The sequence below is a fragment of the Saccopteryx bilineata genome, chromosome 7 (assembly GCF_036850765.1).
Source record: "Saccopteryx bilineata isolate mSacBil1 chromosome 7, mSacBil1_pri_phased_curated, whole genome shotgun sequence".
NCBI lineage: Eukaryota > Metazoa > Chordata > Mammalia > Chiroptera > Emballonuridae > Saccopteryx > Saccopteryx bilineata.
Window position 1 is genome coordinate 49424576 of NC_089496.1, and position 16942 is coordinate 49441517.

General features: G+C 46.3%; 1 protein-coding gene across 2 annotated transcripts in view; it reads left to right on the top strand.

Annotated features, from left to right (window-relative positions):
• Positions 1–4766: 4766 nt before the first annotated feature.
• Positions 4767–16942, top strand: part of BMPER (BMP binding endothelial regulator) — a 234182-nt gene continuing 222006 nt past the window's right edge. For both annotated transcript variants that reach the window (XM_066239762.1, XM_066239763.1), the window contains exons 1-2: positions 4767–5027; positions 6110–6195. In XM_066239762.1, coding sequence (XP_066095859.1) covers positions 4895–5027; positions 6110–6195 — 219 coding nt within the window. In that variant the 5' untranslated portion in view covers positions 4767–4894. The remainder of the gene's footprint in view (positions 5028–6109; positions 6196–16942) is intronic.

Genomic DNA, 16942 nt, shown 5'->3' on the forward strand with positions numbered 1-16942 from the left:
ATTTGTCATTTTGTGACTGGCTTATTTCCCTTAGCATAATGTCCTTGAGGTTCATCCATGTCGTAACATGTGTCAGAGTTTCTTTCCATTTTAAAGGCTGAATAGTATCCCATTGTATGGATAGACCACATTTTGCTTATCCACTAATCCACTGATGAACACTGGGGTGCTTCTACCTTTCGGCTGTTGTGAATAATGCTGCTACCAACACGGTATACAAATATTTTAGAGTTTTAGAATTTTGGTGTGTTTTTTTTTTTAAGAATATTGTAAGTTCCTCAGTGGTTGGCAAACCGTGGCTTGCGAGCCACCTGCGGCTCTTGGGCCCCTTGAGTGTGGCTCTTCCACAAAATACCAAGTGCGGGCGCTACCTCGATAAGGAATGTACCTACCTCTATAGTTTAAGTTAAAAAAATTTGGCTCTCAAAAGAAATGTCAATTGTTGTACTGTTGATATTTGGCTCTGTTGACTAATGAGTTTACCGACCACTGCCCTAAATTTTCTAAAACTCATAAGAGACATGTAAACAGGGACCACATGTGACTGAAATCATAGATCTGTTCTTTGGTTCTAAAAGTACTTCCATATTTGATTAATTCATTCATTAATTAATATACTTGACTTTTTATTGGGCACTTATTCTTTGTCTTTGGTGCTAAATATTTCAGAAGATTTACTGGGAAGTAACAAGGGGGGAAATAAAAGCCACTAATGAAGAGCTGCAATAGTCTAGGTGCTACCTTTCCTTCCTGTTCAGGAAGGTCGGAGACAGTCTCCCGGGCTCCTGGTGCCTTGCATGGTATCAGAGTCTAATCTTCTCTTTCCTTGCTTTGCTATGGCCCTGAAGCTTTCTTTTCAAGGGTCGTTTTAGGGGTCAAGGTGGTTGCTGCATTATGTATGCTTGTACTTCGGCCATCAGAAAGGAAGAAGAGGAGAGGAAGAGAACGCACCTCCTTTACAGCCCCCTCCAGTTCCGTCCCATTGGCCAGAGGTCAGGCGGACGGGGAAGGAAACAGTGCTCTCTAGTGTGGTGATGCACAGTGGTCCATGGTGCAGGTGGCTGAGGACACCTCTGGAAGTACTCGACATTCGAAAGAAAGGTAGTCTGGCTCTTTTCAAAGAACTAGGAACTTACTCCATGGCAAACTTCCTGTTGCTTGGGCTGCCTGTATATGCCCTGTTATCTCCACACCTTTCCCCAGCAACGGCTCAGCCAACAGGGAGCGAGCCAACCCAAGGTGACTGCTCCCAGGTTCTCTTTAGAAACCCTGTGTGTTCCTGCTGGTCCTCTCTGCTGTTCTCAGATTGCCCGTCCACCCCCTCCCCGCAAAGCCTCTCCCTTTTCAAGGCTCAGCTCCTGTACCGCCCCCTCCAGGAAGTGTAATCTCTTGGTTTAAGCTTCCTGGGGGCGGGGCATATTGCCTCTTCCTCTTACACTCACTTCCTACCTTACACTGCATTCCCTGACACACTTTCTGTGTCTACCTTACTAGGCTGTAAGCTCCTTGGTAGCACCTCCCCTTATCAAGTCTATGATGCCCAGCATGGTCTCTTGGGTAAAGTAAAACCCTCAGGCATTTATGGAGCACTTTTGGCCCCGCCCTAGTGGTCGGGATCACAATTCCTTTACCTGGCTGTTGATAGAGTAATTCCTCTTGAACTAACTTTGAATTCCAGTTGCTACATTCTATATTGAGTTGAATTTTTCAGTGCAAATTCAGCCACCCAGCTTTGCAAGGAGATTTAGAGACCTGCTCCTGCCCATTCAGGTCTCTCTCCCTTTTCATTCGATCAGGTGCTTTTACTTTAAAGAGGACGAGACAGGGCATGGAGATGGGGACAGGCCCTGAGTTAAACATTGTCTTTGGGCTCCATTATGTCCTTCCCCTTGAAAAGTGTCCGAAACAGAGCCGGACACACGTTTCTTGCAGGTTTTGATTTCAGTGGAGAGCGTTCTGGATCTGGATAGTGCCACCACTTATTTTCAAAGTGAGAGCCGAGCTATGTGTCCTTCAGTGCGGGCCTGCTTCTTCTCTCTCCTTGGACCCCAGAATCTCTCAGTTTTGTGTGGACAGAGGCCACCTGGCATCTGTAGATCCGTCACTTGGAGGGGTGGTGGCCACAGCAGGGGGGCATGCAGAAGCATTCTGATAAGCCCTTTGGGGAGAAGAGTGCTCTTGCAGAAGTGGGGCCATTGGCTGAGAAGGCAGCAGGCCAGGTCACTGGCGGCAGCTGATTAGAGAAAACAGGAGGGCAGACCGGTCTGGGAAAGGTTTCTCAACATCCTCCCCATTAGTCAACGTCCAGGCAGATGAAAGTGTTTTCTGGATGCCTTTGGGATCTGTATCCTCGGGGAGAGTTCCAGTGCACCCCAAAGCACTGTGTCCCCGGGTAGAGAAATGCCACACTCCCCTAGATTCCATCATAAAGACTTTTGTCATGTGAACCCTTGAGGATGTGTGGCTGGTGCTGGGGAAGGCGTTTTAGAATAAGTCACAGGCATTCTTCAAATGTCCTGCAGTTCTAATAACATGTGTTAATCCCAATCTACTTCTGAAGGTCTAGGGCCATAAAAGGTCACCTAGTCTCCCCATAATTCTATTTTCCTTAAGTCACTATTAACATCTTTATCTAAAAGCCCCATGCAGAGAGAATCTTTTTAGATAAATAGTGCTTTCAACTGATTGTACTTATCTGTAGTAATAAGTTTTTAGCTTTTTTTTAATCAGTCACTATGGATTGGGAGGTAAGGCTATATTTTTCTTTCCTTTTTTTCTTTGTTCTTTCTTTCCTTATTATTTTTGCATGTTCCCTTTCTTTATGATTAGTAAATACATTAAACACACCCTGATTTTTCAAGAAGTTGCCTGGCCATGGTGGTTATTTGGGGGGAAAAAAAAACCCAACCACACATCATCTTTCATCTCTTTTCATTTAAGTTTTACCCTAAAAATCTGTTTTGAGAAGGAAATGGAGTGTGCCATGCTAATGACAACCTTCCTGTTCCTTCTCTTCCCCATGTCAGAGCAGCGCGGCTCCTATCAGCTCCTTGGCGTGCGGGGTGTTGGCAGCCTTGCATTAATTAAGTGAAGCCTCCAAACCACTGGGAAAAAAAATAAAAACAAATAAACATCGTCCGCACCCCTCCACCCCAAGCGGGGAGGGGTTAAAATGAAACTAGACTAAATGTGTCATCAAACAGACTAATTTATTTTCAAAGGTAGAGTCTCCGCGACTACAGACAACCCACGTTGCCGGGAGACTGTTAAGTGCGTCCCGCTGAGAAAAGCTCTTGGCTTAGCCAATGACAACACTTCGGGGCGCACCCAGGCCGACCGGAGAGGATGGGCGCGCGGGACCCACTTTCCACTCTCGGGGAGAGGATGCTCCAAAGACCACTGGTCATCAGCTCCCAATACTTCCCAAGCACCTTCTAATTCCCACCCCACGCTGTCATAATTTGGTGACAAAAATTCTTTTCTCGAGAGCCCCTCCCTTGGAGCAGAGGGTGTCAGGGCTTGGGGCGGGAGGCCGAGATGTGGCCGGGAGGATGCGCGGGGCGTAGGGTCTGACACCCGGCACCCACCCACAGCTGCGAGGCAGGGAGGGCGCAGCGGTGGCAGCCGCAGCGACAGGACTCCCAGCTGCGGAGGAGGCCGCGGTGGAGGCCCCCCGAGAGGTTAGCCGCCCCGCAGGTCCCTCCCTCTTTTGAGGGTGAATGAATGATTAGTCAAACAGTATCTCCCCGCCCCGGGCCGCCCGAGGTTGGAAGGGAGGAGTCTTGGAACGATGTTCCTCTTTTTTCAGCATTCGCCTCTGTGCGTTTATTAAGGGACCTTGCGTGTTCTTTCTAGTTCTGTCCTCTGCAGTGTCAGGACTCGCGGACACATAGCACAGGGCTCTGATCTCGACCCCTCGGTCCGCTTAGTCCTCCCTACAGGCCGTTGTCTTACCCCCGCCAAAGGGAAGCAAAGCAGAGCGTAAAAAACTGCGGAGGCCCCCTGCGCCCCGTTCGTCACTCCTTCCCAAAGCTGGGGCTCCCGGGAGCGAGTAGGGTGGTGAGGCACTCCTGAGCCTCACTCTCCGCTCCAGGATTAGGGTTGGGGCACCCGGGCGTGAGCAGGGTGGTGCGGCATCCCGCGTTAGGGGAGGGTTCCCCCGGGAAAGGGAGGAGGCATTCGAACGCGTGGGGCGGTGGAGACACGCCTGCCCCACTCAGATCTGCGCCTCGGGGCTGGTGGCCTCCCTCGAGGGGCTGGGGAGCCGGCTGGACTCCCCGCCGGGACTTGTTCGGGGCGCGGGGCTCCTGCGCCGGGGCGCCCCCAGCGGGTTCCCGGAGGCGCTCGGTGCGCCCCTGTCCTCCGCGCGGGAGCGAGCGCGCGCGCCGGCCGGGAGGGGAGCCGGCGGGCCGGTAGGCGGTGGGCAGTGCCGGAGTGGAGGACGCGGCGGCGGCAGCAGTGCCCCGGGCAGCTGCGGCAGCCCGGGCGGTGGCGGAGCAGCGGGGCGCAGCGGGCAGCGCGGCCGATCCTGTCTGCCCATCTCCGGCTGCTCGGACACCCCCTCCTCCCGGCCCCCTATCTGGCGTGGAGGGGCCGGCAACTAAGCCTTAGGAGCAAATCCCCCAAAAAAGCCGCATTGGAGGAGCCTGGCCTCGGGACCCCTCCTCCCGGGCGCCCCCCACCCCTCGCCTCCCTCCCTCGCCTCCTCCTGCCCCCCCCCACTCTCCCCCCCCCCCCCCACTCCGCCCGCCCTGCTCCCGGGCGCCCGCCTCCCTCCTTCGCGGACTGTCTCCCGACTCGCCGGCTGAGAGCCCTTTCTGATTGCGAGCGGTGGTAGCCGAGCAGAGGCGGCGGCGCGGGACCTGCAGTCGCCCGGGATTCCCTCCAGGTGACGATGCTCTGGTTCTCCGGCGTCAGGGCTCTGGCTGAGCGTCCCTGCCGGCGCTCGCCTGGGATTACCTGCTGCGTCTTGCTGCTGCTCAATTGCTCGGGGGTCCCCATGTCTCTGGCTTCCTCCTTCTTGACAGGTAGGGGAGGGAGCGGGAGGGACCGGCCCTCCCGGACGCTGGCGTGAGGAGGCGCTGGCTCGCCCCGGGGATGGGAGGGTGCGGAGGGAGCACTTGGTCGCCGACCCCTCTCTGCCCGTGGGGATGAAGCGAAGCCCAGGGGTTAAGGGGTGGGAGGCAATGAGTAGGTTAATGGTGAGGGCTGAGAGGATGTTGACATCAATAGTGATGGAAATTCTCCTACCTGAATTTAAGAAATCCCTTTATTTATTTTTAATATTTTTCTCAGCCCTTATTTTGATCTCTTCTCCCCCCACCCCTGTACAATTAAGGAAAACGTTGCACCGTTTCCCACACATGCTTCTCTTTTCTGACTCTGTAAGGTTCCAATATATCTTACGTGTTGGGAACACTTTTTAAAGCACCCGCTCTTCAGATCTGGAATTAAAAAAAAAAAACTATCATATTTTTAAAAGGGTAATAATAGCAGGATATAGTAATTATATGTTTTCAGGCAGGTGAGGACCTCCACTGCTGTTCTGAAGGACATACTTTACTGACACCTGGTGCAGGAAAGAAAATATTGAATCAGATTCTAAGAGAAGAGGGGAGAAAATTGTGTGTCAAAAAGCGATTTCAAATCAGGATGATAAGAGGCAGGTTCGGATCAAGGCCTGCTCATTGACACAGTCCTGAATTTTGTTCAGATTTAAAATTTGCCCTGATAGTCCATTTGAATTTCTTTTGCATATGGGTGTGTGTGTTTAGTCGAAATGCCTTCCTAAAGGAGGAGTATTATTGAAGAGCCCATGAAATAACTTGAAATTGTGCTTAAACCATATGAGAACAGAAAAAAAAAAAAAAGAATATATGTCTTAAAAAAAAGCCTTTAAAAAACTATTTAGAATAAATTTGGAGGGGGGGAAGGGGAAGGAATTTTGTGTGTGTGTGTGTGTGTGTGTGTGAGTTTGATAATTTAAAACTCATTAGGAATTTCTGAAATTTGGGTAGTTGTTTCAAAAGGATTAGTGTAAAAAATTTTAAATCTTGTAACAATATTACTAAGCTAAGTTTAAATGACATTTCCCCCCCCTTCATTTCAGGTTCAGTTGCAAAATGCGACAATGAAGGGGAAGTCCTCCAGATTCCGTTTATCACGGACAACCCTTGTATAATGTGCGTCTGCTTGGTAAGTGGGGAGGTCAGGTCATGGGAAGCCAACTTCTCCCTCTGACAAGGTGAATCCATTAAATGTATAATACTATAACCAGATCTTAAAAATGGTTAGTGGTCGTTACAAACCTGCGCATCGCGGGTGCATTGAATTCTGTGGAATTTCTGAGTTTAATGGACTTTGGAGGTTTTTATTTCGTAAGGCTGGGAATTCTTACCTTTGACATCAGCCTGACAGAAATGAATCTAAGACGGACTTTGTATGGCATTGTCTCAGTGACAATGACCATTTGCACTGTCTGTTCCCAAGAATGGCTCTGGCCACCCCATCACAGGCGCCATCGGGCTTTCTGCCTTGGCTCTGTCATCAGGGCTCAGTGTGAAAAATGGTGAGATAACGGGTAGGTAGCTTACCAGTGATAAGGTGTGTGACAAGGGGAAAGAGAAGTGACAGTTTCCAAGGACAAACATGAGGACAAGATGTAATCTGGGATTTCTTTGCCTGTTATAGCCTATACTCTCAAAAACAGTCTTCATATTTCTGATTTGGAAGCATGAGTCAGGAAGGACATTCAGTCCTTAGTAGAGAATGACACTTGGCTGTCACCTGACAGTGACAGTAGATTCAGAAAAAGAAAAAAGAATTTGTTTCAATTTATTTTAGCTTAATAGTTCATGATAAGAACTAGTAAGTAACCACATGGGGGAGATTAAGTTATATGAATAAGGATTTTCTGAGATGAAATATAAACTCACAATGAGCAACGTTTCTGTTTAAGAGATCTGTACGTGCCAATCGCTTTTGGCAAATCTTGATTTAAAACTACACACCCCAGAACCCTGTTGGAAATAACATGAAGGCCGTCAAATGTAAAACTCCACAAAGAGATAGATGAATGTTTGTTAGCAGATCAACATTCTGTATGGAACTGGAGCAGGGATTCTTTTCTGTTTAGGTGCAAGCCAAGCCATCTGGGTTTAAACTACCCAAACTTTTTCATGACAAGAGATGAGGTCAATGTTGCAAAAATGATAAATGGGTGAAGGTGAATGCTGGTATCAAATGATTATCAGGTTCTGCAGACTCAAGAAAACCACAGAGTCAGAAGTCAAAATGTCTTTTCGGTTTGCTGAGGACTCAGAGAGACAGGCTTTCTAGATTTTGTGTTTATGAGTTGCCATTAATGATCTCTTACTAAAGGACCTGTTGAAAAGAAGCTTTGCATTTAAATTTTGACTCCGTCAGATATTTACAAAATGCAGTGTGTGTGTGTGTGTGTGTGTGTGTGTGTGTGTATGGGGGAGGGGGCAGAGGGGGAAGGGGATAGTCTTCCCTTTCTATTTCTCTTATCGTTATATGGGGAGTGAATATGTTGTAATCTCTGAAGAGGAAATTACCCTAACATTTAAATGTGCTTGGAGCTCCAAGCGCATGTGAAAATACTGTTTTTCTCTTCGGTGATATTACTACGCATGAAGTTTAATAAATACACAGTTTGGGTTCTGCACACTGTTCCCAAATAACAGTAGGAGAAATTCCCCACACAACATTCCCCTTTCGGTAGCTCCACACCCTGGTGGAAAAGAGTTCTGTTCCCTGACAGTGCGGCCTGGCTGATAATCAGATAGAGGTTAGAGTCCGGCCCTGAGAGGGTGAACACTGACTCTGAAGAGAAAAAAAAAAAATGCGTCACTTGGAAATCAAGTGAAATAATATTTATTTCAGAAAAGTGTGGATTGAAGTTTAGAAGGATAGGAGGTTCATTATGTCTCTAAGTATCGTTTGGAGGTGTCTGTCTTGAGTGGGAGCTGCTGAGAGTGCTTTCTAAGTGGGTTAAGTCGGGACTGTGGTGATCCAACTCAAGTTTTTCAGGAGATGTCTCAGAGCACTTTCCCTAGTGTCATGTTCTGTGTTCTGTGTGTAGGTTTAGGGCCCTGGGGCCCAAGTTGTCATAGTCATTCCTGCTTCCCAAACATTTGTAATGACTTGATAAAAAAAAAAAATTGAGTAAGAATAGATGGATGACCAAAATCTCTATTTGTCTATGCCTTTGTAACTTCCCATGGCACCCACTGCCAAGTCAGTAGATTTCAAAGCGCCCCCTGGCTGCTGTGAGGCTGCTTAGCATTTCTATACTTAGGTGGGAAGATAGACCCATTTCACAGATTGATAGTGTTAAGTGATAACAACTAATGTTTTTATCGGTGATACTACTTATCTGAACCACCTTATCTGTGGCACTTACCTAAATCCGAATGATCCCATTTACTCCTCAGAAAGATCTTTTGAGAGCTGTTACCTCCGTTTTTATAAATGAGGAAACTGAGGCCAGAGGAGGGAAATAGCTTGTGAAGGCATACTTTAGTAAATATCACAGCTGGGACTCATTCTCGGGTTCATCTGCCCCTGGATGGAGCGCGTGCCTGTAGTCAAGTGAAAAGGGCTGTTTGCTGAGTTACCCCGTGAAAAAGCAAGGCGAAAAATCAGAGCGTCGCTAAATTATTTGACTATTTGGCGTTGCTTTGAGTTTTTTTATTATTATTATTATTATTATTATTATTATTATTATTCTTTGGAGTCTCGTAGGAGTTCGGTTCGCTCACATTTGTTAACCACATTATATGAAGGGGAAATCTCATTGTGATTTCAGTTGACCTGCAGGGAGCTTGGGTGGGGAGCTGGTTTTATGTATGTACATTAAGAGGGTAGGTAATAGTCAAAGCTGTACTTTGGATAAAGAAAATAATCATATTTAGTTTGTGTTGGTCCAGCCTTTTGGCAGAAAGATACCTAAGGCTGAGCCTAAGCTCGTATCTTATTTCATAACATGTATATATTAAAAAAAAAAAAAAAAAAAAAAAAGGCTAGGCTCCACGTATACTTAAAAAAAAAAAAAGATGTAAAATGTTACAGTTGGGAGGAAGTAGGTGGCACGAAGTCCTGCATATAATTACAGTGTAAAAGCTTGAAGAAAAAAACCCCACAAAATCAACTTGGCCTGATTTAAACTTTTAAGCTCCGACATGTCTCAAAAGGCGGAATGAGCTCATTTCTGTGGGAATTTTGAGGATGACAGCAGGGACAGTGGCCGCGGCAAGCAGGACCGATAATTTTATTCCCATTTATCCTCGCCTGCGGAGAACCCTAAGCGCCTTGCCAGGACCAGCCGTGGTCCAAGAATAACCTGTTTGTTAGCTGGTGATGGATATCGTTTTAAAGTGTGTGGGACAAAAAGCTCCGGGTCCTCTGTTCCAGGGAGAAGGTGAGAAGTTGGGCCAGTGGCCTGACGTCTGGGGAACCCCGGGGGAGGCCCTAATTTAGGTGAAAGGTGCAGAGTGATGCATTGTTTCGTTAGGAAACAAAGCGTGGCTTTTCACCGTCTTACGAAGTATCCTTTGAAGGGGCCAAGGAAGGAAGACTCAGGGTTAATGCTGCTTGGTGGTTTTGTTGTTTTGTTTTGTTTTGTACCCACTTTTTGCTAGAATTATTTTCCCTTGATGCCTAGGAAAACACGTTTTTGCTGCCCCTGAGGAACAGGGGAGAGAAACCAGCCACATCAAGATAATGAGTCTAACGCGATGGTCCGGGTCTTTCCGGCCTCTGCAAGGCCACCAAGCGGACCAGGGCAGCGGGACGCTGACTGCTCGCCCCTTTTCCCAACTGGAGCAGCGGAGGCCGCGGCACCGGCCAGCGAGTTCGGCCCCGTCCTGGAAACCTGAGAAAACTTTGGAGGCCAGGACTTTGAAAACCAGAAGTCAGTCAGGGCTTTAGTTTGGCAGACATTTTGTTCAGCAAAAAAAAACCACACACATGATTCTGAGGTTTAAATTTCCTCTTTTAAATCCAGAGGTGCAATATAGAAATGGACCCTCTGCTCATAAAAAGCCACGTGAGATTCGGTGTTACAAGGAGCGGGCCTCCGCCTATCTCGGAGCCGAGCTTGTGTTGAAAACAGAGGAGACTTTGTCTGCTGTCTTCTGCTTCTTAATCACAAAAGTCTTCCATCACTAAACAAGTAGCTACCAGCGTCTTCCATTCTCTCGGGTGCCTTATCTCTATAAAATCCTCATGTCTTTTATTGTTCAAATTAACTGGCTAGAGAATAGATATCTATTATCTGAACAAGTGTGAGGCACATGTTTGGGAATGAGAGATAACGTAGCATCAGGATTCAATCGTGGGAGTGTGTGTGTGTGTGTGTGTGTGTGTGAGTGAACGAATGAGAGAGAGAGAGAGAGAGAGAGGGGAGAGAAGAGATATAAAGGAATCCAGATGTGTTCAGAAAGATACTGCATTTAATATATGCACATATACTGCAATGTTTTTGAAAATTGTTTTTGCATCATATGTAGACTTTGGATTCTCACTAAGGAAGTGATCAGAATTCATTCATTCATTTATTCATTCATCCATTCATTTATTCATTCATTCTCTGTATAGAGGGTGTTGTGACCTATTGCCTTTCCATAGGACAAGGTACTCAAGAGAACAATTTTAGGGGGTTAGATAATTAACTTACCACATTGTGCTGGCCATTTTGCCAAATACCAGCTCTGAGGCAGTTACTTTTATTCATGCTTTATTGAGGCTCAGAGGGCAGAGCAAATGTCCTGAGGTCACATGGTAACTAAGAGGCAGACTGGGATGGGAAGCCAGTGCCTTCTCAAAGGAAGCCAGTTTGCTAGTCGTCTGCTACTTTTAAATGTCTAAAATTTCCTTCAGGGGCTTCAGAGAGTAATTTCAGCCATCACTAAGCTGACATCAGCTCTCTTTGGGGACAGTTAGGATGATTTTGGTCTTATAGCACATGTCAAGTCTGGATTTGGAGGGAGGGCCCTTTCAAAGGAAGGCACGATTCGGGTAGCTTTTGGTGGGCATCCTATCATTTTGGCAAAAGGTTTTGACTTTGGCATCAAACAGGCCTACGTTCAAAATGCTGGCTCTGTCACGTATGGGAGGTAAGTTTGGGAAAGTCCCCTCAGCTCTCTGAGCCCCAGTTTCTTCACTGGGACAGTGGGGTCAGACCTCAATGCTGAGCTTGCAGGGTGCCGTGAGCATTAAGTGAGACACAGCATGTAAGGCCTGATTCCTTATTGTTATTGTGGAGGATGACACCCTTGTTTAAATGCTTATTTCCTCACCTTTGGACTAGGTTGCAAAGGCTCATGGGACGAAGACAGAAAGGGAAGCTGGTGGAGAAGAGACAGAGGGTTGAGGATGCTGGGCCCACCCATCGTTATGTGTGAACAGGGCTAAGGCAGTAACAACTAGTGGGGTTTTCTGTGTCTCCAGACTTCTTGGATGGGGCTTCTCTGTGCTCCTTCCTTATTGGTCCAAGGGTCTGTGGGCCTTGGTATAAGTTTTCCCCTTGTTCTCCGTTAAACACTAAAAAAAAAAAAAAATCTTTCCATGGAAGAGGGGCCTCATTTTTGTGCTGAATATTTACATCTTGATGCCTGTTGGGTCACCTTCATTTGTACTTTTATTGGCAGAGGGACGCAGTTGGGGCTCAGGAGCACTGTAATTCTGGAAAAACTGCCTAGTGGTCTGGCACCGTGGGGATTTTCCTGGCCCGCCCGGTGGAAGTCTCTGAGCCCTGATCCAGACCCGAGTGGGCTTTGCTGCCTGCTCACCCACGCACTCCCCTGCCCTGCCCCCACCCCGATTTCAACACTCTGTCATTCTGTCTCTTGACACGGGCCTCTCCAGGGCACGTCCACGGCAAACTGTGTTTTGCGTGTTGGCGACACGGCTCAGGGAGGAGAGCCCTCCCCCAGACTGGGACACAGACACGGTGGGGGGCGGGGGAACAGGACACAGGAGTGGGAAAGCCAGGCAAGGCAACACCGTGGCAAATAAAGCCAATTAATAAAAATCTGTTGAATAAATACAGGATATCAGTTTTTCACACCCTCTTCTACGGTACTCCTGTCCAACTGGTTGTATATTGACTCCTTTGTGCTATAAAAGAATACAAATAACACCCCCCTTTCATGGCACCGGGGGGTCAAGTGTGCTTGTTGAACTTAGTTAAGATCAGCAAATGAGCTGGGTGTATATTTTAAGGCCTCTTGATTCCTAGTTCTAATTCTATAAAACACCACTCAAGGCACTAGGGATAGCAGGTTATAAATTCAATAATATTATTCTTTCTTCCTTCTCTCCACACTTCATTCTCCCCTTCCATTTTATTTTATTATTTTTAGCCTTTTCTGTGTTTGGAGCATTGTGCTGGTTGGGCGCCTTGTGGGAGCAGGCAAAGACCAATAGGACAGATTCTTGCTTGCCGCCTGGTGGGGGAGACAGACACATGCATAAATAAGTTTTACGGGAGTGACAGGAAAGCGTTCTAATAGACCCAGACCCCAGTGCTAAGGGAGTTGTAGATGAATGCCAACTGCATTACCTGGGACCTCTGGGGGCAGGGGCAGGGGCAGGGTGGTCCAGACAAGGCATTGCTGGAGGACACGCACAGGGCAGTTTGGGCGTGGCCTGTGTGCAGATGGTGGGGCCCGGTGCACCCAAAGCTCTGATGGGAGCTGGAGTTAGACAGCTTGGTGGGTACCACCAGCATGGGAGGACCTTGTGTGCAGTGATGAGGACATTAGTTCCGCTCATTAGTTGGGGGGTGCGGGGAGCTATTTAATAATTTGCATAGCCATGTGATATACTACAATATGATAATAATGCGTTTTATATAAACTCCTCTAGCTGGTTTTATTGGGGATGTTTGGAGTGTGGAGGCGCTGGAGTGTGGACGGTGGCATCCAGGGTTGTGTTGGGGTCTGGAGGCGCAGGACGGGCAACAGGGATGGAAAGAAGACATTGGGATAAACCACTGTGTTTCATCCTTTTGAATTTCTTTAAGCACCTTTTAGTTCTACAATATTTGGATGAAAATACTGAACCATGCCCAGCAAAGACACGGTCATTAAAATGCAGTAGGCATTACAGTGAAGTGATACGCTAGAGTGTCTCTGTAGCGGCCACTTTGCTAGCCGCTTGGTGTTTCTAGAGCGGTGTGCTGCTACTTGAATTGAATGGTTTACTTCCCAGAGCTCACTCTCAAAATCCTCTCCCTTCTTACTCACCTTGCTGTACACTGTTGCACGACCCATTTGGTAAATTATTTATCACCATGAGAGTGTGTATTCTCAGTGTTAGCCAAATTTTATGCATTCATCAAAATTGGGTGGTTCACTATTTAAAGATTACCAATGTGCTGGGACCCCCTACACTTGCAAGAGGAGTTTTGAAACCCAAGTTGATAGCATTTGGCAATGAAACAGATGGCAGAGGTGAGAGACAGGGCGATTGAAGGGAATTTTGAGACTTCTCGTTAATGTTATAGCCAATGTGGGAAGAGAGGAGACCAGGAACAGGGGTGGTGGTGATGGGTTTAGACCTGCAGGGTTGACCTGGGGATACCTTCCCATGAGAAGAACCAAGCAGGCTGTTCACAACACTGATCTTCATCTTACTAGGGAAACCGGGACGAGAGAACTCCGTTTGTGAATGTGAACTGTCTGCGTTGAAATGAACTTCAGGGCTTTGGGAACCAAGTATTGGTCTTGGGAAAGGGATTCTCTATTGAGATGTCAAGGAATGGGCCTCAATAGTGGTGAGAAGAAGGGTTATTTTAAGAGGACAGAAAAGGAGAAAGCCACAGAAGAGTCTGAGAAGTGGTTGTAGAACAGGGTTCGGGAACCTTTTTGGCTGAGAGTGCCATGAACGCCACATATTTTAAAACGTAATTCCGTGAGAGCCATACAGTGACCCATGTACATTACACATTATCCAATAAAAATTTGGTGTTGTCCCGGAGGACAGCTGTGATTGGCTCCAGCCACCTGCAACCATGAACATGAGCAGTAGGAAATGAGTGGATTGTAATACATGAGAATGTTTTATATTTTTAGTGTTTTTTTTTTTTTATTAAAGATTTGTCTGCGAGCCAGATGCAGCCATCAAAAGAGCCACATCTGGCTTGTGAGCCATAGGTTCCCGACCCCTGGTGCAGAAGAAAGAGAAGCAGGAAAGTACAACCAGGGCAGGGTGTGTTGGAAGAAGAGAAAGTCCAGTGGTAGTCATGGTTACAGTGTTAGATCAAAGATCCTAGAAGAATATGAAAGAAGGACTTCTCCTTATTGTCTGGGATGTTTTTGAACAATCAGTAATGGTGCCTACCTCCCTCGTACCTGTTGTACACTTGAGCACTAATTGAATTGTTGGTAAGTGGAACTCCTACCCGTGTTGACAGAAATCCCAAACTAAGATGCTGTAAGGGATTTTGAAAATTGAGTGAAAAAATCACCAATCTTCCCAACCCAGATTTGGAAAGATCTTAGAACAAGAGAATAAATGCCACATGAATATGGAAAAGGTACCTAAATGAAAATTAATTTCCTGGATAAAGGTAATATACTTTTGCAAATGTCTTTGAAATGTTTCTGTAGTTAAGCGCAAAATGGACAAGGCCACGTTGGGGCATTTTTCTTTTTTTAAATTATGAAAAGAGCAACAATATAAAAAAGCCTGTGTACTATAAAAACTTACCATTACAAACTGTCAAGTTTGCTCTATTAAACTGTTAATGGTGCTTTAAATATATTATGATATAATTTAATTCTTTAGCTAGATCTTCAAGGAAAGTATTTTTTTTTTTCCACTAAATTTTTAAGGTCCATTTTGTTACTGAAGTACAGCCATGGAATGGTGGCCTTGGGGTCTGGGATTAGGGATTCCGGTCTCATCTGGGCCATCAGGTAGCTGTGCCTCACCAAGCAGGTGCCTTCTCGCTCTGAGCCTTAGATGTGAGCACTGGGTATGCCGGCAGTGGGGTATGTGCCCTTCCGTTTCCTCTCTAAGGAGGGATAATATTGCAGACCTCAACTGTTGGCAGCAACAGTTCACAGCAGGGATGTGTATAGATGAAACCTGCTAATGTCTGTGGCAACCTTTTGTAAACAATGTAAATGGAATTATTATTAAGGACAAGAATGTGACTAGAAGAAAGTGAAGTAAAGGACATAAACCAGTTTTTAGTACATCATTTTAGATTCTATTTAGTTTAGTATATATCCTTTAAATCAGGGGTAGTCAACCTTTTTATACCTACCGCCCACTTTTGTGTCTCTGTTAGTAGTAACATTTTCTAACCGCCCACCGGTTCCACAGTCATGGTGATTTATAAAGTAGGGAAGTAACTTTACTTTATAAAATTTATAAAGTAGAGTTACAGCAAGTTAAAGCATACAATAATATTTATTTACCAAGTACTTTATGTTGGATTTTCGCTAAGTTTGGTAGAATAAATCTTTCTAAAACAACTTACTATAGTTAAATCTTTTTATTTAGACTTTGGTTGCTCCGCTACCGCCCACCATAAAAACGGGAATGCCCACTAGTGGGCGGTAGGGACCAAGTTGACTACCACTGCTTTAAATGGATATATATTTTTTTATTTTGGAGCATGGTAACCCAGTGGTTCCTATGTCAGTTCCTTAATAGCTGTGTGGCTTTGGGTGAGTTGCTTGATATTCCTGTGTCTCGATATCTTTATCTTCATTGTAGGACTTGTGTCACAACTGCAAGTTAAAACACATACAAATCTTAAAAACAAGGTCTAGAACACGGTAAGCACTTCAGAAATGATGAGTACCGCCACCCTCTGAGTGCCAGGCAGGTACTGCCTACACGGTACTTTAAGAAGTGATTAAACGGACTGTTCTTATACTACAGTTTGTTGACAACATCTATGAAATGGATGTACTTTGAATTTCTGTTTGCGCAGACAATGGACCTTCAGTTGAGGTGACAGCTAGACTTTCTGCTAAAAGATGGAAAGGCCAGGAAGTATTTGGGGCTTAGCAAGATGGGTTGGTCTTCAATTTTTACCCCAAAACAGGCTCACCTGCTTGATTGGTGTCCATTAATGTAGTGGTCCCCAACCTTTTTTTGGGCCATGGACCGGTTTAATGTCAGAAAATATTTTCACGGACAGGCCTTTAGGGTGGGACGGATAAATGTATCACGTGACCGAGACAAACGTCAAGAGTGAGTCTTAGACGGAAGTAACAGAGGAAATCTGGTCATTTTTTAAAAAATAAAACATCGTTCAGACTTAAATATAAATAAAATGGAAATAATGTAAGTTATTTATTCTTTCTCTACGGACCGGTACCAAATGGCCCACGGACCAGTACCGGTCCGCGGCCCGGGGGTTGGGGACCACTGCATTAACAGACAGCTAATCGCAATGTTGCTTGTGCAGTGAGGTCCAGTTGTCCTTTTCTGGCCCTTGTCACTGAGTCAGGAAGTGGCAGGTGGATGGCAAAGATGTAAGACTGATGACCAAGTGGACTCACTGAGCTCGATGCTTCTGCGTCCTCCCCGCATTAGAGTGTGCGGCGTCCTGCCATGTGACCAACCACAGTCACTTGTGCATACCTGAGGCGGGGGGCCTCACAGCGTAATTTTGGATTCACTGATGTGACTGGCTTTGGACACATGGACACCACAAATCCACACAGCTTTGTGTGTTTGCCACCAGAGGTCCTATCAACTCCTCCACAGCCTGTGTCTTCTCTTCCATCTATCTGTAGAGTAGTGACTTGGGCAAATTTATCTTAAGAGAGGAGGTCCTCAAGTCTGAGCACCTCGTCCTGTCATCTCCGTAAACCCCATTGCTTCAGGGAGAGGTCCGCAACCTTGGGACTTGAGTGGGAGACAGTCTAGAGTTTCCTGTTTATAGTTTGGGTTG